The following is a 20,190-nucleotide window of genomic DNA, read 5'->3' on the forward strand; positions in this document are numbered from 1 at the left end:
GTGTCTTCTCAAGATGTTAAAAATAGTCCGTTGAGAACATTTAATACATGTGTAATGTAATTCACGTTAGAATCAAATATACGTGTCGTCTGCAGCATCCTCCGTCTATTTTCCCAGCGCTATCTCAGCCTGATAGGATGGCTCGGGTCATGTGACGGGAAGCAGTGCATTCTCATCTGAAAACGAGCTAGGATAGTCGGGATTCGCATATCCAGGTAAACAATCAAAATACATAAAATATGAAACAAAAATCCCCATCCCAATCATCCTCTTTTGTGGCATCGTCGACCCTACCATCACCGGGTTGTTATCGCTGTCTCACCATGCCTCAGCAGACTCCAGTGGGTTTTTAATGGCGAGCGCTAGCTAGCTAAATGACCCCTTTTCCTCTCTGTCTGCCTTGGCTGGAGCTCAGCGGCCAGCTAGCAAGCCTCCGCCGGGAAGGACCATCGTTGATCAACATTTTTCGAGGTTTCTGCTACCAAACGCTATCCTGGTTGAACTGTTTATCAACTGCTCACTACTGCAAAGCCAAGCATGCACTGAAAGCATTTTTAAAGCAGTGTTTCCCATTCATAGCAAATGAGTGCTGAACCTGTTATCAAGAGGTGGGTTTGGCTGCAGAGACGCAGCCGCTAGCAGCGGGCTAGCTGGCTAACACAAATGCTAGTGCAGGATCTTGATAGCTAGGCTAGCTTTGCTGAACACAAGCTAAACTGCTATAGCTTGTTAGTTTGTGTATAACGAAAGGTACATGCAATAAATATAATGCTTTGAATTAATCTCGAAAACGTTCACATATTAAGACTATTAACTATTTTACCATATTGCATGTAGCAGGTATTATGCTAGCAAGGCAGAGCAGAGATTGATGGACAACAACACAGGCTGATTCATGCTATTGTGGTGCCTGCTGTTATTATGTTTATACATTTGTGTTTCTACAGGAGGTAATCCCGGTATGGGGGACATGAAGACCCCAGATTTTGATGACCTGTTGGCAGCATTTGACATTCCTGACATAGATGCCAAAGAGGCCATCCAGTCTGCCCCAGATGAGGCAGAGGGACCCCATGGAGCTGCAGGTGCACCTCTGGGAAAGTCAGATAGCGGGGTGGGCGTTGGGTCATCCTTGAGACCGCCGAGCCCTGCAGACCCCCAGGCGGACACCCCAATTGTTAGTGTTATTGTGAAAAATAAAGTACGCCTTGAGAACGCAGATGGAGGAGAGGGAGACACAGACCAGGACCCTATTGATGTGATCGCAGGGGTGGATATGGGTCCCAGTGCGTGTGCCCCTGGGTTGGCTGAATCTGAGGCCCTCAACCACAACGGTTTTGGGACGTCTGCTGTTTCCACGCCCCTTCCCCTCAGCCAAACCCAGTCTAACGGAGCGCCCTGGTCCATTAACACCCCTAAAGTATCTTCAGAAGGAGCAGGCGCTGGTGCAGGCAAGTCACATAAGCAGGGCGGTAACATTTTCAACAGACTTAAACCGCTTGTGGCACAGGGGTCTGGAGATCCAGTCGGCCGGGCTCGTAAGATGCAGCTCCTCCAGCAGCAACACCAGCAGCAGCAGGATACAGGCCAAGAGAGGGCAGATGGTGTCAAAGCATCATTACCTTCATCCTCCTCTCTGTCAGCAGGATCGTCTCCTCTGGCTGCAGGGGGGGGCCGTCGGACTATCCTCGCCTTTCTTTCCCCCCTCCAAGCCCCTGCTTCCCATTCCACCCTCTGCCCTATCATCACACCCTTTGCACTCATCTCAGCCTTTTAACGGAGCACCCAAAGTGGGCCCTGCTGGATTTCTGCACCAGCAGATGGAGGAGGATGATGATTCTGACCCTGATCTGGGGAGTCCACTGGTGATCCAAGAGAGCCCCGACTCCCCGACTTGCACTCAGCTGAGCCGGCGCTACAAGTCTGACTCTGCCTCGACACAGCCCACATCCTCTGCTGCATCTCAGCCTAAACCTGGAGACACTCCTTCAGGGGCGTCTCTGACATCATCAACACCCCAGTCTGGCTCCACAGAGAGTCCTCAGCTGGAGGACAGGCATCCCGAACACGTAATAGAAGAGAGAGACTCGCCAGAGAGTCCTGAACCGGAGATGCCAAAATCTACTGCTCAAGTGGCAAACAAAAGGTGCTCCAGCCCTGCGGTGGCCTCCACTCCGCCTCCTCCTGAACTCCGGGAGCCCAAAGAGGAGGAGGAAGAGATGGAAGTGGGGAATAAAATAGAGAAGGCTGCTGATGGCAAAGGGGACAAGGGAGAAAATGGAAGAACAAGTGAGGAGAAGATGGATGTGGATGATGGCAAGTCTAAACCTCTGTCCAGTGATGGAGGAAAGGCAGCTGCTGCACCTGCTGCTGCTGCTGGAGCTCCAGCCCGACCCCTTAAAGTCAGAATAAAAACAATTAAGACTTCCACAGGTGGAATCACCCGAACTGTCACAAGAGTAGCAGCTAAAGGTGGCGCTGCGGGAAAAGGTCTGGACCCAAAAACTGGGGAACGTAAGGTGGTAGGAAACAAGGCGCAAAAACTTGACTCCCCAGGTCACATGACAACTAATTCCCAGAAAGTAACTGCTCTCAATGCTCTACCTGTGTCTACACTAGCAGCCAGCAGCGTCATGCTAGCTGCTGCCACCAAGGTCCAAAACAAAATGGCTGCATCTGACAAGGCCAAGGTTTCTGCCACCGCTGTGAGCATCACTAAATCTGCTGCCCTGCCTGCGACCCCAGCTGTGGCCTCCTCTCCAAAGTTCTCAGTGGCTGCAGGTGGGATCAGTGTACGTACATCCACTAATAAGACGGCTAACGGAGGCAGTGGCACTATCATTGGTGGCACCCTCCAGCCAAACAAACCAGCCTCCATTGTCAACAGCACAGGAGCCGTCATCTCCCGCAGTCAGTCGAGCCTGGTGGAGGCTTTCAACAAAATCCTGAACAGTAAGAACCTTTTGCCGAGCTACAAGCCGGACCTCTCAGCCCCTCCACCACCTGAGTGGGGTCTCCCGCTCCCAGCCACAGGGTACCGCTGCCTGGAGTGTGGAGACGCTTTCGCCCTGGAGCGCAGCCTGGCTCGGCACTATGACAGGAGATCTCTCCGCATCGAGGTGACCTGCAACCATTGTGCGAAGAGGCTGGCCTTCTTCAACAAGTGCAGCCTGCTGCTGCATGCCAGGGAGCACAAGGAGCGTGGGCTGGTCATGCAGTGCTCACACCTGGTGATGAGGCCGGTCACTGTCGAGCAGATGATTGGACAGCAGGACATAACACCCATTGGTGGTGAGTATGGATGCGACGATCAATAATCTTTACTGTTGGTTAATTTGTTACAATTTCATTCATTTTCATTGGGGCAGTACTATGTCAGAAAACAGCAAATCCATTCTTAGGGTGCTGAGATGAATTGTTATCGGCCAACACCGATTGTTGTTTGCAGATATTTGTTCTAAATAGTTTTGTAGTGATCTCTTTAAAGACCAATCAGATGAAACTTAACACGTGAGCTAAACTTGTCTGTTGTCTCTTGTAACTACAATGTGTCGCTTGTCAGTTTTAAAGTCACTATTCTTCCAGATCTCCTAAAAATAATACTTATCTTGACATAAACTGCTGTTTAAACATAGCTATTGATTAAAAATCAATGTACTATTAAATAAGACTATAAAGAAGCAGGCAAACATTCAAAAATTAGGAACCTGAAGAGCTGTAATCAGCTTATAATAGTAATAATTTTGGTTATTAATCAACAGATTCATTTAGTTTTGAATCGTTTTAGCTCTACATTTATATTTCAACTAGTGTGCTGCTCGATTATGGCAAAAATCATAATCACGATTATTTTGGTCAATATTGATATCACAATTATTAAATACGATTATTCAGTGACTTTGCAAACATCCATATATTGAACTTTAAACAAAAACAAAATTGAACTATGTTTTTAACAGTTGATTACCCTGACCTTTAAGTATAATTCAACTGAAAAACCCAAAAATTCAATAAAAATTAAATTATACATTTATATCTTCATTTAAATAAATATTATGAAAATAATAAATACCAATAAACAAGATCAACAAATATTTTGGAGCACACTTCCACAACCTACTTAACATATAAATATGATAACTAATCTCACTCACAACCTGTAATGTTTAATTATATTCTACTCTTATTTTGGTAACCCATTATCCGGAAACAGGAAGTAGCTAAAAGGCTCCAGCTTGATGAGGTTAGTACAAGTTGACTGTAGCTAGAGACCTGAGAATAAACACACACGCTTCCCTTGTAACGTGTCTATATGGATTTATTAAACAAACTGCAAGTCACAACACAACCTGGCCGAGAGGGCTTTCAGGGAGGAGCATTTCGATTTACGTTGTTTTCGTAATCGTTGCAAGCCAAAATCGTAATCGAGATTACAATACGATTAATTGCACAGCCCTAGTGTAGAGTATAGTGAAGAACCATAAAAAGTAGGTGTTCTGATAATAATGAAAAAGCTCATCACTCATTTGTGTTTGATCTCCATTGACCACGTCCCACCTGTCTCTCCTGACCTCCACCTTTGGTTGACCAGGCCTGCTCTCCTCTTCGTCCTCCTCTCCTCCAGTCTCCTCTTCTTCTGCCACCGCCTCTGCCAACTCCAGCCCCCTGAAGGACGCTTCCTCTCCGGCAGCAGCTCAGCCTCGAACGGTCCGCCGCGCACCTCAAGGCCCCCAGGCCCTGATGCCCCTGCCCTGCAAGAAGGCAGAGGGGCTGCAGTATAACAGCTTCAAATGTCCTGAGTGCCAAACACAGTTCTCTGGCAAGGCGGAGCTGGTCACTCACTTCCAGCAGATCAGAGCTGCTCCCAACTCAGTGAGTCTTTGTCTCTATGACCAGTGGCGTTTCTATATGTACAAAAGTGGTGGGGCACAAAAAACTTAGATGTCTATATATAAGCTTCTGCAGAGATTCATGGCAGGTGAGGCACTGGCACTGACTCTTCAGGTTTACAAATATTATATTTTGACCTAAATCAAAATATAATATTATTTACAAAAGCCTCTTTTGTCTGATGCGTCAATTAATTTTAAACAGACAGTTCAACAGAAGGATACCCAAAAAATGTAATTTTATCATTTAAATATTTAATTGTTCTCTCTTAGTAAGATCCCATTTTCAATAAAATGGTGGTCTTACCTTGACTTGAAGATGAAGTCCTATCCTTCTGGACAAAAATCTCTATTACTTTTTTGTAAAAGTCCTCCTTAACTTCTTGTAGTTTCAAAAGTCTATCATAAATCTAAATGATGGATTTATGATTAGAAAATTATAAAAGTAGGGTAGACATGTGGCTATTATCCGGCTGAACAAAACGTACATTTATCTAACAGCTACGTTTCCCACAGATCTTATTTTGAGCTATTTTCTAAAATCCTATGGAGAATTCTCATTGCTTTTTTGTGGAGGGAAGCCATGCGCAGCTTACTTCCTGGTTTTAGGATGCGTCACTCTCCTCCTCTTCACCTGCTCTTCACACACCACACTTTTCGCAGCACACGTACTTACAGCCAATCAGCTCTGAATTATGTGATATGACGTATGGTGGGGATGGCAGCTCACTGCCCCTATGGTCATTATTTTTTGCCACACACATTAAATAGAAAAATACTCTGAGCATGCGCAGTGTCGTTTTTACAGTCACCGTTCACTTAGACAGTGAGAGGGAGGGGCAGGATCGGGTTTTGTCCCACATGGCTCTAAACAGCTCAATAGGCACACACTGTAGACACTAATTAGAAGAACACATACTAAAACAGCAATGTACAGACGAATCAGATGATTAAACATGATCTTAAAATATATTTAATATATATTTTAATTAATTTTTTGCATTTTGTTGTAATCATTATTTTAATACTTTCTGCTGACACTAGGTGGGGCTGTGCCCCACCTGCCCCTAATGTCCAGTCGCCACTGTCTATGACGCTGGTACCTGATGTTAAGAAACACTGGTGATCACCGTTTGATTTTCTTATCTTCTGTTTCAGACATGTACGCAGTGCTCGCCCCCGATGATGCTGCCTAACTCGTGTGCAGTGTCGGCCCACCAGAGGATCCATAAACACCGAGCACCTCATGTCTGTCCTGAGTGTGGGGGGACCGCCCGGCAGGCCAGCTTCCAGACTCATCTGGAGGAGGCCTGCCTGCACTTCGCCAGGCGCATCGGATACAGGTGGGGAATCACTTTCAAAAAACATCAAGACCTTAAATACTTCTCTAAATGATCTTGTAATATAGCTTCAAATCGTGCCTATGCCTTGACAAGAGTAAATCACTGACTATTTATTTCAAATAGGCTATTCTTTTATAGATGACCCAGAGCACCAAAGGGACACTTGATGCTTAATACTTGAGTGCATTGAAAACTGAATTTGTTCTTTGATTATCTTCAACAACAGTTGTTTTTAAGCAGAGTATTATTATTTGTTATTATTTAAGAAAGTAGAAAATCATATATCTTCACTTTCCAAAACTGTTCTTGTAGATCTGCCAAAAATAAAATGTTCAGTAACAAGTAGTCATACAACAGCCAAAGTTCAAAATGTTTGAGTGATTCAAAGTTGAAATAAAAATGGCTTGTGTTTAAGAAGTCACATTTGCATCTGCATTTTGTCAATGCATTGGCCATTTTCCTAATTAGATGCAAATAGACACAAAAAGTAATGTCTACTGATTTGAAATTTTTATAGTGGACATCTAGGAATATACACATCAAAGACATCCTTTAAAATATCTTGTATTAGTACCCTAATACATAATTCTCTGTGTCATAATCTTCTCCAGGTGCTCGAGCTGCCAGGTTGTGTTCGGAGGGTTGAACTCCATCAAGTCCCACATCCAGACCGCTCACTGCGAGGTCTTTCACAAGTGCCCCAGCTGCCCCATGGCCTTCAAGTCTGCACCCAGCGCCCAGAGCCACATCAGCACCCAGCACCCAACGCTCACTGGGGGACAGGCCAAGTACGTGTAGACCCTCTACCAAAACAACACGTGATCATCTTCAACCCATGTGTAGGAAATACGTTGGTTGTCACACATTTTGAAGTTTTCTTTTCATTCTTCTTTTGCAGAATGATCTACAAGTGTGTGATGTGTGATACGGTTTTTACCCAGAAACCCCTGCTGTACATGCACTTTGACACTCACTTAGCCAAGCAAAAAGTGCATGTGTTCAAGTGCCCTGACTGCACCAAGCTCTACGCCCAGAAAGGATCCATGATGGAGCATATTAAGGTGTGTTTATTATTGAGGAAGCAATCCACAGATCATAGATGTTAGTTAATTAGATACTGCCTAATATCACTGGAATTCATGTATTAGCCTTTTGCCTTTATAATGTGTTGCCCATTTGTTGCTTTCTACAGTGAATGTGGTGTCAAATAAGGCATTCAGCAATTTCTTGTATCGGCCTTAGCAAGGTTCCTCCTCAGTGGCCTTGTCTTAAGTTCTATACCAAGAACTGTTATGGCGCATTTCCACTACAGGGCCTCGCTCGGTATGGCTAGGCCTCGTTAGGCCTTGTTAGGAGTTTGTTTATGTCTGTAGGCCGTTGTTCTGAGTGTGGACGGTCGGAGCATATACTGCGTTAGCTTAGCCGATCTCCATTCAGACAACACGCATTTTAAAAGGTTTTTCGCCTGCCGTCTGTCTGCAGACTTGTCAAAGCATTAATTCATGGTTTTTACTAACCGGTATCAGTATGTTGTTACTTCGGCATCATTTTGAAACGTGTATTACAATTTAATCACGGTCAAATATGTTAATCTTGTTGTAGTTGTAGCCAGTACTCAAGTTGTAAAAAGAAATCAGGGGGATGGTGGATTTTATCACATGGGGACATAATTTATTCTGATAACCCGCCGAGGGTGGGAGACCAACCAGCATAAAGATAATTATTATACTCCTAAAACAACATGCATGTTATGGATGTTCAGATACTCCTTTCATTGCTCTTGACCAAGGCACCTCAGAATTAGAGTCGGTCCCCGGGCTGCCATGGCACCACTAAGATTTAGGGTCAAATGCAGAGGACAATTAGTGCAAAATCACTTTAATTGAAAGGGGGGGAGGGGATACAAAAATGTGGTTATAATGGAAGTCTATGGTACAAATCTTGTAGGTTAACAGTCCCTCATTTATTATTCAGATGGATCAGCTGATTATACTAATAATAAAGTCAAAATACTTTTTAGAATATTGAATTATAGTGTATTTTTTCAAAAAAGCAGTTACTGGTATACGATCAAAACTGGTATCTAAAGGGTTACATTGGTATCGTAATTAATTAAATCATTATGTAAATTAAACACTTCATGAAAAATTTGAGGAAAAAAATTAGAAAAATATTGATCCGTCATCATTTTATTGCATTTCAAATACAAATATTTTATGTTAACATTCCCAATGTTACTTTTTTTAACAGGGCATTAAGTGCAAATTGAAATTGTTTACAAAATATGAAAATATATTAAAAGATTATACAGATAATACAAAATAGGACCAATGTTGTCAATGGCTGCCTACTCCACTCTCCCCCATCTCATAGAAGTTTCCAAAGATTTTCATAATCATGCTTTTTGGTCTCAATTTTTCTGGCTCTTGCTTTCGGATTGTTAGCTAAGCAATGGCTTTGAAGCCAAGTCTTGACATAATACCTCTGGTCTGAACTTGTTCAGTGGAGGGCCAACACACTTGATGAAAAGCAAGGCTGACATGCTTTTTACCTCTAGGAAGCTTCTAGTTGTGGTTAAAATCTGACTAAACCCACGTTCACACTCAGCTGTGGAGATGAACAGAGTGTTCACTGCTTGAAGGAAGGGTTTCAGCTCTTCTGGTGCTGGTGGTATCATTTCATCAACAGTTTTGAGTCTTACCAGCTAGCTAACACGAGAGAAAAACGTAGCTAAACTCCAAACTAAGTTGTTATTGCTGCTTATGTCCATAGATTCCACCTTTGGTGACTAAAGTAATGAGTAATGACTAAGATTATTGACTTTTGACTTACCTGAAATGTTATTTTTAGTATTTTTAAATATGAAGTCCCTCAGATCGCGTTGTCCTCCTGGTTGCTTGGCCATTGTGATGACCGTTACCTGCGCTAGTGCTGCTATGCAGCTTCTGGCATCGATCAAACAGGCGCATCACTGCGCTCTGGCGCCCTCTAGGGCACTCGCATAGTATAGCGTCAGTGACTTGGTAAAAATGTCATTGCGTGTGTGCGTGCTCCCTCGCCCACAGTATTTTACTCAAAATGCGCAAAATTAATATTGAAATAGCAGTAATACCAGTGCCACGTTCATTGATAAAATTACATAAGGGATGGAAAGGGGGAATGGCAGTTTTAGAAGGGGGATGATTTTGACCGTTTTTATTTCAGGGGGGATGCCATCCCCCCTCAACTCGAGTACTGGTTGTAGCCCCCTTGCCAGCGATTCTCTCTCTAGTTTAGCATTCTCAGCCCGACTCAGCCTGGTTGTTGGCCCGGAAAGAACCTCAATTTTATGGGGCCAGAAAAACTGTGAAATAGTACCCGCTAGCCGGTGTAGGTACCATATGTGTTCGGCCTACCAGATGTGTTCGGGGTCCGTTACACTTACCAATGACGTCACGCATTGGCTTGACGGCAACCCAAGAGGACATTTTACACGGCCAAATTCCGAATGTATTGAAACTCCAGACTCAACGTAAGAGCTTGAGCCTCTTCGGGGGTGCTAACATTTAAACATACACTTAATTCTTTACTTTGTCCGAATATTCGGCCCGCGCGGGGCAGTAAGAGGGGGGGGGGGGGCGTAGTAATCAGCAGCGAACCGCTTTAACAAGCGTATTTCGGTGTATTCACGGCATTCATTTAGTTATTCTACAGTATTGTTGTTTTATAGTTATTTGTTAATGTAACCCAATGTGTGTTCTTTGAAATTGAAAAGGATATCGCATTGTGTTTGTTACTTTCGTTGCAGTTGTATATGTCTTAAATGTAATTTGGCTTGGCTTCCTATTTATGGACATGCTTTTATTTTGAAGGAGAGGTAGCGCAGTTGACAGGAAGTTGTTGTTGCTTTGGAAACAAGGTGACGGAGATTAACAGAGAAAAGTAATATCTACATATAAAGACGGAGAAAGTAAACGATAACGTTTATGGTTAAGTGTTAGCACCCCCCGAAGAGGCACAAGCTCTTATGTTGATATTGGAGTTTTCAATAAATTCAATTTGAAAAAAAAACGGGGAAAAAACAAACAAAACGAATATCTGAATAACGAAATTGAAACCCGAATAGTACTCCAACGAACAAATATTCGGATATTCGGGTACAGCCCTAGTATGTATAAATAAAATTCTAGTGACAGTGACGTGAGCAGTTATGTGGAGATGTGACATGCAACGCGGATGTAAAGAGAATGTTGTGTTCATTCTCAGAATAAATGCCAGAAAACACCCCAGATGCTTCGCTGTCGTTTCCTGAATGATAACAGGTCGCTTATGGTTGTGACTCGTTATCCCCCAGTATACCCTAGTCAGCGCCCCTAGTTACACCAATCAGCGTGTGATTACCGTACAGCCAATCACAATGTGTGACGTCATTGGTAAGCGAAGGACCCGAACACATATGGTGGGGCGAACACATATGGTACTGACACCGGAACTATGCCAAGTGGAAACGCAACCAAAAACGGGCATGGCACGCTTAAAGCGAGCTCCGCGCTGTAGTGGAAATGCGCCATAGTACCAGAAATAAGTTTGTGTTTTTTTTGTGCCAGTTGGAGTACGTTTTGTTTAAAGCTACATTTAATTCCTTTTGTATACTCTGTATACTCTGTACGCTCTGTGTTTTCTCACACTCCCCTGTGTCCCCCTCAGACGGCTCACAGAGGCCCATCAGCCAAACAGACGGAGTCTCAGTCCGACGCCTCGGCCCCCCCCTCGGCCCCCGCCAACACGTCCGCCTCCTCTGGCCTCAAATCCAAATCGTCTGGAAAACCGGACAACTCAGACGGAGAGGACTGGGGTCGGGACCAGGAGGAGGAAGAGGAGGAGGAAGATGATGAAGATGACGATGCTGACGATGACTTTGAGGCTCCAGGCGGTAACCCGACCGCCCCGGGGGGCAGCAGTCAGCCCCCCGCCCCAACTGAGTGGACCTGCCCTCAGTGTCAGACCACCTTCACTGACAACGACGACTATCTGAGTCACGTGAAGACGGAGCATGGCAAGGTACAGCAAGTTCCCATTATTTTCTATTTTAATCGGATTAATATCTGGTTAATCCAAGATTAAGAGATTTTCTTGTTTTATTCTACAACATTAAATACGCCAAATACCCCAGTAGTAAATGGCAGAAGCGTCTTTGTTTCCTAAAATTGGTGGTTGATAAAGCATTACGCCAAACATTAGCTTCCTTTGGCTTAACGGTGGTTGACCCCCAGCCATCCATCCGTTATGTAGTTTGTTTATAGCCAAACGATAATTTTGTACTTCTGTCAATTGCATTTACACTTGAAAAAAGCATAAAAGTGGTGTTAATATGCACATATTATTCTACTGAACAAAATGTGTGTTTGCCATGGTCCTATTTCATGCAATATTCCAAGGTCCAATGAAAAGTTCCCATTGCTTTTTTTTGTAGAGGAACCCCATGAAATTCTTATTTTCAGGGTTGGCTTTTCATAAACACATCATCTCTGCACCACTGTATCCAATGATTAATGCACCAACAGTTGAACTAGCTAATTGTACTGTGTGAAAGGAGGAATGACCCTGATCATGGAGGGTAAAGCTGAAAAAGAAGCACCGGTACTTGAAGGCTTGAGGCTGTTAATTTCCTGTCTGCACTGCAGTATCTTTGACTGAGACTCAATTTGTTTTTATCTGCCTTTGTGTGTGCCGCCAACTCCAAAGTTCCCTTGTCGTATTTGTGGGGGCACGTTCAGCACGTCTTCCAGCCTGAGACGTCACGAGCGAGTCATTCATGAGGGCAACAAGAGAGTCTTCCATTGCCAGTGAGTGGCCTCAGCTTTTATTAAATACATGTTTTATCATTTCAATGTTTCACCAAAAGAAAATCTCTGACTGATCTACTGTTTATGCATCTGAACTACTGCTATATTGTAATCAGAATTTAAAAAAATCCCAAATATCGGTCATTTTATCGTCCAAATTGTTTTTATATGCTTTTTTAACACTTCATAATTATTTTTCAGATATTGCACAGAAGGGAAACGCACCTTTGGTAGTCGGTTCCTACTGGACAAGCATATCCGGCTCCATCACAGATCCACAGACGGACAGGTGAGTTTAGACGGTTTCTGGACACAAAGAGGATAAAGCTGTTTCCCAACACTACACCATGCATATTGCATCATTTCCTGCTATAGCAAAACAGTATCATCTTTATTATTATAACTGCAAATAGTATCTTTTAATATATTTATACAGTAGCACAGTATACAATGTGAATGTAGCGTGGATATAACGAAAAGGTTCTAGTTAGTTTAGTATGTTTTTTCTCTTAAATGATGGCAAGCACTTTGAATTGCCTTGAGTTGAAAGGTGCTATATAAATAAACTTGCCTTGCCTTAAATAGTCAATAATCATTTAATTGTGTGTTAGGTGTCTGTTATATAAATTGTCTTTATTAATTATGTACTGTGGAATTTGGAGACAGCAATGGTGTTCATCAAAAAATAAATTCAGAACAATGTTTAGTCTCTCTTCCTTTTTGTGTCCTCAGGAAAGACCCATGACCAGGAAGCGAGCAGCGACAGGGGGGGAGGGGCCCGGCAGCTCCTCGGAGCAGGACGGGGAGGGGGGGCCACCTGGAGCCCGGGGGGGAGACGAGGAAGAGAACACAGAGGAGGGTGAGGAGGCTCCTTCAGGTCCCCCAGCTCCTGCCAAGAGGACCCGGCAGTCCGCTGCATCGACATCGCTGGCCCCCAACGAGCTGGAGGAGGAAGACAACGTTTTCCGCTGCGTCCCCTGCGGCTTCTCCAGCGAGGACGGGCCGGAGTTCCAGCGCCACATCCCCCAGCACCGCGCCGACACCGCCTCCTTCCAGTGCCTGCAGTGCGGCGTCTGCTTCGCCTCGGCGGGCTCCCTCAGCAGGCACCGCTTCATCGCTCACCGCGTGCGGGACAACCAGGGCGACGCAGACCGCGGCCCCCCCCGCACTCACGGCTCCCCCGACGGCTCGCCCGACGGCTCCCCTCAGGCGCAGGGCGAGGACGGAGATGGGAACATGTGCTGTAAGGTGTGCGGCCGGCGGTTCGACAAGGCCTCGGACCTCAACACCCACTTCAGGACCCACGGCATGGCCTTCCTCACCGCACACAAGACAGACAAGCCCCAGTAGAGGAGGGGATGGGGGGGCGGCTCTGAGATCATCTACGAGGAGTCGACAGGATGTAGAATATGAATGTTAATCCTGAGAAGAAACAGCTGCTTCCTGTGCAGTTTTTTTTTAGCCACATGAACAGTTTTACTCGGCACCTCTTCTGTGCGAATGTAACTGCATGTTTGATCATGTGACTGAACACACACCAGTGATAGACTCCTAAGTGGAAAGGCTCTCAAACGGCCCAGAGGAAAGCCTTTATATATCAGCCATACTGTGTTCAATACGTTGTGTCCTTCCATTTCACTCTGCACTGACTGTAGCCACTTGCCTGTTTTTCCATGTAACACTAATATACATACGCCCCCCACCCCATCCCGACAGCTGTAGTGCCGATATTTTTGTACCTGACATTGTTTGTGATTTTATACGTTTGTCCATGTTCATTATTTCCAGCATGAGATCATTTTTATTGTTTAAAACTGATCTCGAGACGCATGAAAAGGGGGGTGTTTGAAGAATTTAACACAGATTTTTATGTTGCTATAATATTTATTTATACGAAACACATTACTGCTATTGATATTTCTGTGAGTCGGACATGTTGAGATTTACGAAGGAAGTCATTAGAGATGGGGTTACTGGAGGTCTGTAAGCTGTGTAGTGTGAATAATGTGCGTTTATCGTTAAGCTAGAAGAAGAGCGGTCAGGCCAGTAGAATATGTGTACGTTTAGCCCTGTAAATACATATTACACTAAAAGAAAGCATTCTGGTTTTAGTAACTTGCTTTGATAATGTGAATACGTATAGTATTTGTACTGTTCCCTTTCTTTAAAAAAAAGTTTAAAATAATTCCCCCCCAGAGGTAGCTATACATTGTAATTACAAAGCGGAGGGAGGGCGCGGGGGTTGTGTTGTCTTAATGTGTATGAATACAAACGTTTATCTCTTGGGACAGTTCTTTTTTATCGACAGAATCAGTGCTTGCTGTACTCACTATTTATTTTACATGTTTTTAAAAGCAGCCTTCATGGTCATGTGACGGAGGCCTTCTTTTGTTTCTATCTTTTATATGTCATATCATATTTATATAGCTCAATAGTGGAACATCTTATGTTTTTTTCTTTTCCATGGTTGTGGTCTGCTTGCCATACACTTTGTGCTGTTTCGAAAATAAATGTGTAAAAGAGACGATTGACTTCATCTGCAGAGTCACACAGTGTTTACAGCTTCTTTCTGTTTACAAATGGGACTGTTTTCATTGATCTGCTGCACCAGAATAGATATTCAAATAAACAGTCAGACATTTACAAAGACAGCTTCATTAGTAAGCACAATATAAATAGCATTTACTGCACACATGACAGTTGTTCTCCTCTTTATCATGGCTAAGCAGGCTTTACACACTCCGGCCCCCCGAACTCCAGCCCCATCTTGCCCTCAGTGACCTCCAGACACGAGGTCTGGAGCTCAGCCGCAGTGGGGGGGTGGTGGACTTCAATCATCAGCTCGTAGATCAGTGTTCCCAGCAGCGCCCCGACACAGGGAGCCACTATGGGCACCCACCACCACCCGCTTCCGGCCCTGTGGAGATAGAGCATTCACGTGGGTCAAACGAGGGCAAATTTCACAGATTAAATCAATGGCCTGGGTCCAACTACTCACTTAAAAACATCCACCCCCCAACCGGCGATGTATGTGAAAAGTCGAGGCCCGAAATCCCTGGCCGGGTTGAGGGCGTAGCCGCTGTTGGAGCCCATGGCGATGCCAATCACTAACACGGCTGCCCCCACCAGCACAGGCTGAGCCCCGTCAGGGAGGGGGCTGTTCCTCCGGTCGCCCAGAGCCAGGACACACAGCAGCAGAGCAGCCGTGCCGATCACCTGGAGGACATGGGAGTGTTACACACATGAAGAAAGGCACCGTGTGTGTGTATATATATATTTAGAGCAGGTGCAGAATGACAGATTCAAACCTGGTCCACCACTCCCCCCCACACACTGAGGTAGTCAGCTGGGTAGGTGGAGAATATCCCTGCAGTGGCAGTGGGACCTGTCACTGTCAGCACTCCTCCGCTGTATGTCTGGATGGCATCTGTAGACAAACACCAGACTGATGTGAGCATGATTAAAGTACATAGAAGTTGTGCAACTTAAAAAATTAAATCCTATTTATTGAATAATTATCTTTCAGTGTAACTAAATATGTACTGATGTACAATTAATTGTCAATGACTACTATTTTCAGGGATCAATATTATTTCCAAATTGTAATGAAGTAGATTTCAATGCGTCTTAATGGTGTTTCAGAGCAGAACAATCAAAGTACACTTAAATCTGTTTTAGTATATACCAGATACAAAGTCATATTGTTTATAGTAATCCACTGAAATTAATGACAGTCTCTTAAAAGTCCTAATCCAATAGTCCCTAACAAATGTAAAAGTTATTCTACATTTAGTATTACTTGATTGAAACTAGCTAACCCAGCTGTTTTTGAAAGTGTTGTTCCTTTTTTTTTTTGCAGAAGGAATCTTTGTGACCTGTTTTTCTGAATGGGCTTTGGGCCACAGAAATGGTTGGTAAGTTAATAAAAGAAAAAGAGACGGACTAATGCACGTTGACAATAAGACAAAGGTTTTCCTTTAATATGGACTGTCCTCTTGTATATTTAGAACATTTCTGGTTCCTCTAAAGCAGGGGTTCTCAAAGTTTTGATGAGTGAGGGCCAATTTAGGTACCCAATATTGGATTGAGGGCCGCCCAAGAAAAAACGGAACACAAAATAATTCCAAAACAAATCCTTTCTTTATTGTACTAACCAATTACCGCAGCTCGCGAGATGCCTAGTTGCCATGCAACCAGTAGTCTAGCAAACTTTCCACAAGCTGTCATTCATAATTTAGGAATGACAACCCAGGGGGTGCAGTTTTACCATTCTTAAATTCCATTCTAATTCTTACTAGATACAACCATGGAGGATTAAAATATAACGCATGCATTTCAGCGTGTCACATTGACTATCGCGGGCCACCAGAAACATTTCCGAGGGCCGCCATTGGCCCGCGGGCCGCACTTTGAGAACCCCTGCTCTAAAGTGCTCTTCAGCATATGGTGTGATTGTGACTGCAGTGATCATGGTGGAACTCACCGTAGTACTGCAGGCCGACGGTGGCAGCAGCCAGAAAGGCTCCGAGCACCTGGAAGAAGACGTAGAAGGGCAGCTTCAGCCAGGGATGTCTGCCCAGAACACACAGGCTCAGAGAGACAGCAGGGTTCAGGTGGGCGCCTATGGAGGAGAATAATGAAGAATGAGACATTCAGAATTTAAAAAACAGATGTAGGTCTCCTGAAATCGACAAAAATAGAATGTCTGGATTACTCCCAGCGTTTCCATTTCATTCATTATGTGTACATTGTTGGAGCACATTAGAAGTTCCTTTACACTAGTAACACTGTCATGATTGACATGTTAAAAAAAACAGCAGAACCAGAGACAGGATCTTGTTCCATTATAAACCTGGCACCTTTACCCACAGAGCAATTCAACTCTGACAGTTAAGGTTTTTTTTATTCCTCCTTTTCAAACTGGTAGTCTTCGGCTCCAACCTGGAGGAATAGCATTTTTAGTGAACTGAAGGTTGATATAGCCCCTTCCTTACCTGAGACTCCACGAGACACAAAGACCCCAAATGTTACTCCCAGAGCAAAACCCAGATTGATTGACAGGTACTGCCCCTTCTTATCTTCAGTTGTGGTCACCTGGGCAACGGAGCCACATCCAAATAGCTGCAATGAAATGAAGAGCTATATTAGCAAAACATAAAGAGCAGTGAAAAACATTCAACTAAATACAATCTGCATGACTTTACAATGTATTTAAACAACTGCAGCTTTTTAGATGTGATTAAACTTCAAATGTACTTGCTTATTTGCACACAGAACAGTCCAGCATGATCTGGCTCAGACAAGAGGACACACATTGTTGGTATAATTTCCTTTTTTATGAACTTTGCTGAGGAGCCTGCTTTATGATTTGGGTTGTAAACGTTAATTGCCCCGACAGGAGAGACAGCTGCAGAGACCAACAAACATCTCTGCTTCATACCAAATCACTGATGCACCACCCTCGCTCTAATCCTCCCCCGTCCCCACCCACTGGCTCTCTCTCTGTCTTTCATACTGTCTGTCTTTCAGGCCAAAGTCCTTGGTTATCTATTGTGCGGATTCACAACTTGCTTCAAAACAAGGGAGTGAGCATGTTATTGCTTTATTGCTTCAGATTGATTAAATACTTGATGTTGAGTTTACTGATCAGGTGACAGTTTTGAAGAACAGCTAGAGAAGGGATGCATTGTATTTTACAGCACATTCTATTAAATGCATGCGGTTGCAGCTGCTGTAAAAATAGATATTTGAACAGAAACATGTTTTTACGGAGGAATTTTAAATATTCAAGGACACCGAGTATTGAAATCGACTTTGATTCAGTAAAGTTCAGTTTTATGAGGAATCAACTGGTGCCATATTGCTACTTTATAATTGACCACAGAACATTAAAGCTGATAAGAGATGTAAATCTCTCGTCATTATAATATTAAAGATAATTACTCTATGACAGAGATAATTGACCGAGCATACCCTGTAGATTTATTACATAGTTTACTGATCAGGTGACACTTTCGAAGAACTGCTAGAGAAGAAATGCATTGTAATTTGTATTTTACAGCAAATTATATTTAAAGCATAAGGCTGCAGCAACTGTAAAAATATAAATTTGAACAGAAACATGTTTTTACAGAAGAATTTTAAATATTCAAGGACACCAAGTATTGAAATTGACTTTGATTGCTGTCAAAATCTTATGCTTTAAATGTAGATCTATAAGTTGAATACTCACAATGAGGACGTAGACCCCGAGGCATTCGGCCATGCACTCCCTGACCAGCTGGTTTCTGATGTGACATTTCCTCAGCAGCCTCTCCATCCCGGAGCTTTCCTCGGGCCACAGCTGATCTTTCAGAGCGGGGCCGCTGGCTGCAGGTGGAGGGGCCCCACACAGCACTGCTCTTTCTGCCTGGCTGAGCACAGTCTGCCCTTTCATACTGGAGCTGTATTCTACGTCACACACTTTATGACATGGCTGAGGTGGCGGTGAGTGTACATGCAGGAGAGGAGAGTAGTTCATTTTGGAGGGCATCTTCATACCTAAACTACTGAAGATATGCTTAAAGAACACAGAACTGCACAGAGCTGGACTCCTGCTAACAGGCCTGACTTTCTTGGAGGGTTTCACAGCTGATTGGAATGACTTCTGATTGTCCCTCTTGTTTGATTGGTTGTTACATTTCTTCTTCTCTGACCAAAAAATCAGGATCTGAGCCTCCTCAAGCTCGACATCCTTCATCTAAAACAAGAAAAGTGTGTCCAAATATTCAGTAAAGTTCTTCTGTTTTATGAGGAATCAACTTGTTTCGGTGCCATATTGCTACTTTATTGTTTACCACAGAATAATAAAGCTGATAAGAGATGGAAATCTCTTTGGCAATATGTGCTCATCATTATATTTTTTGCTAAGGATAATTACTCTACATGAGAGATAATTCACAGCTCATATACACCATCAGTTCTGTTGAATTTTACACTGCTGCAAACAGCGCAGTAACTCGCTGCAAACAACACATATAAGTGAGGAGATAACATGTTCGTCAAGAGATTATCACACTGATTATAGTTCACTGATAATATGTCACTGAACTAGATAGTGTAACACAAGAGAAGCAGAGTTTAGTAGAATATAATCGCATTTCAAGATACCTCTTTTTTTAATGGTCTAATAGCATCTGTAAACTATGTTTTAAAGTCCATTTAGATGATTCATATGAAGATAACCTTTCAACTAAAATGTGAATGAAGAGGAAGGTAAACAAATAATTACTTTATTTAATTGTATCTGATTTTATGTCACACAAATAGGTTAGTGTCTAAAGGACATTACCAGAATGAACTCCACACTATATCATTCTTCTACATTTACAAAAATGCTTTAAAAAATCTGTTCTCTCTGAAGTTGAGTTTACTGACCATTTTCAAAAGGAAAACTCCCAAGGTCCTATCATCTCCACCCCCCTCACAAAGACACCTTTTCTAGAAGATGAAAAGAGAAATTAAACCTTTTGATATTTCACTCATGAAAGAGCGTGTAATTATTTTTATTTTATCTGGACCTAAATTAAAAATAATTCTGGTTCCAAAGCACATGGAAAGTACAAACCTGATGGAGGTCACGCTGACACATTCACTAAGGGGGCCGAAGCAGTCATCCATAACAAGCTGTGAAGAAAGAGCTGAAATGATGAAGTCTGTTATACGCTTGGCAGAAACAGCAAAGCCATGACAGGAACAGAACGTGCTGCATGTCGAAATGCCCTCCTGTACATCACCACAATGAAAAAGCAGGTTTAGAAAGGTTTCATTTAAAACCATTTTAACCAAACCATTTCAAATGCATAACTTCCATACATTCTCATTTCAGTTGACCTAAAAACACTGTAGCTGACTGGTTTTCAGCACACACTAACCTGGTAGGGTGGACCACATCATAGGCTGTAAAATGTATAATGAGGATATTTTAGGTTCAACTTCCAAAATCAGTAAAAAAGTCAACAAAACACCTCCTATCCTTGTTGAAATTAATGCCAAAAAAGTCCCTAGTAAGCCACAAGGATTTAAAAAATGTTATTTACTTGAATTAAGCACACATCAATTTAAAACTCCAGCTGGACTGCTCATCAGTCTGAC

At 43.2% G+C, this 20,190-nt stretch overlaps 2 protein-coding genes and 1 non-coding gene across 3 annotated transcripts; 2 read left to right on the top strand and 1 right to left on the bottom strand.

Annotated features, from left to right (window-relative positions):
* Window positions 1–227: 227 nt before the first annotated feature.
* Window positions 228–14,581, top strand: znf687b (zinc finger protein 687b). Its single transcript, XM_034210337.1, is given in 11 exon segments — window positions 228–471; window positions 948–1,666; window positions 1,668–3,291; window positions 4,592–4,872; window positions 6,048–6,232; window positions 6,844–7,020; window positions 7,131–7,293; window positions 10,919–11,272; window positions 11,957–12,057; window positions 12,259–12,346; window positions 12,790–14,581. Coding segments are annotated over 11 exon segments (4,407 nt in total). The 5' UTR covers window positions 228–374; the 3' UTR covers window positions 13,408–14,581.
* On the top strand, window positions 7,386–7,524 carry LOC117542698. The gene has a single exon (XR_004568474.1). It is a non-coding gene; the product is annotated as a small nucleolar RNA SNORA13 (small nucleolar RNA).
* A 22-nt stretch (window positions 14,582–14,603) lies between the features above and the next one.
* Window positions 14,604–19,961, bottom strand: aqp10b (aquaporin 10b). Its single transcript, XM_034210338.1, has 8 exons — window positions 19,664–19,961; window positions 19,474–19,536; window positions 18,290–18,796; window positions 17,052–17,178; window positions 16,541–16,678; window positions 15,366–15,484; window positions 15,056–15,273; window positions 14,604–14,974 (listed from the first exon to the last, which is right to left on the bottom strand). The coding sequence occupies exons 1-8, from the start codon at window positions 19,685–19,687 to the stop codon at window positions 14,779–14,781; spliced, it is 1,392 nt and encodes a 463-aa protein (XP_034066229.1). The 5' UTR covers window positions 19,688–19,961; the 3' UTR covers window positions 14,604–14,778.
* Between the last annotated feature and the right edge of the window lie 229 nt (window positions 19,962–20,190).

This window comes from Gymnodraco acuticeps, unplaced genomic scaffold (assembly GCF_902827175.1).
Source record: "Gymnodraco acuticeps unplaced genomic scaffold, fGymAcu1.1, whole genome shotgun sequence".
Lineage (NCBI taxonomy): Eukaryota > Metazoa > Chordata > Actinopteri > Perciformes > Bathydraconidae > Gymnodraco > Gymnodraco acuticeps.

What these genes read in the sequence shown, in the direction of transcription:
- aqp10b (XM_034210338.1), bottom strand. Translation starts at nt 19,687, where the DNA reads ATGTGTCAGCGTGACCTCCATCAG. An exon ending in GTCAGCGTGACCTCCATCAG is followed by an intron (nt 19,537 to 19,663) that starts GTTTGTACTTTC and finishes TTCATCTTCTAG; the next exon opens with AAAAGGTGTCTTTGTGAGGG. An exon ending in GAGTTTTCCTTTTGAAAATG is followed by an intron (nt 18,797 to 19,473) that starts GTCAGTAAACTC and finishes TTCTTGTTTTAG; the next exon opens with ATGAAGGATGTCGAGCTTGA.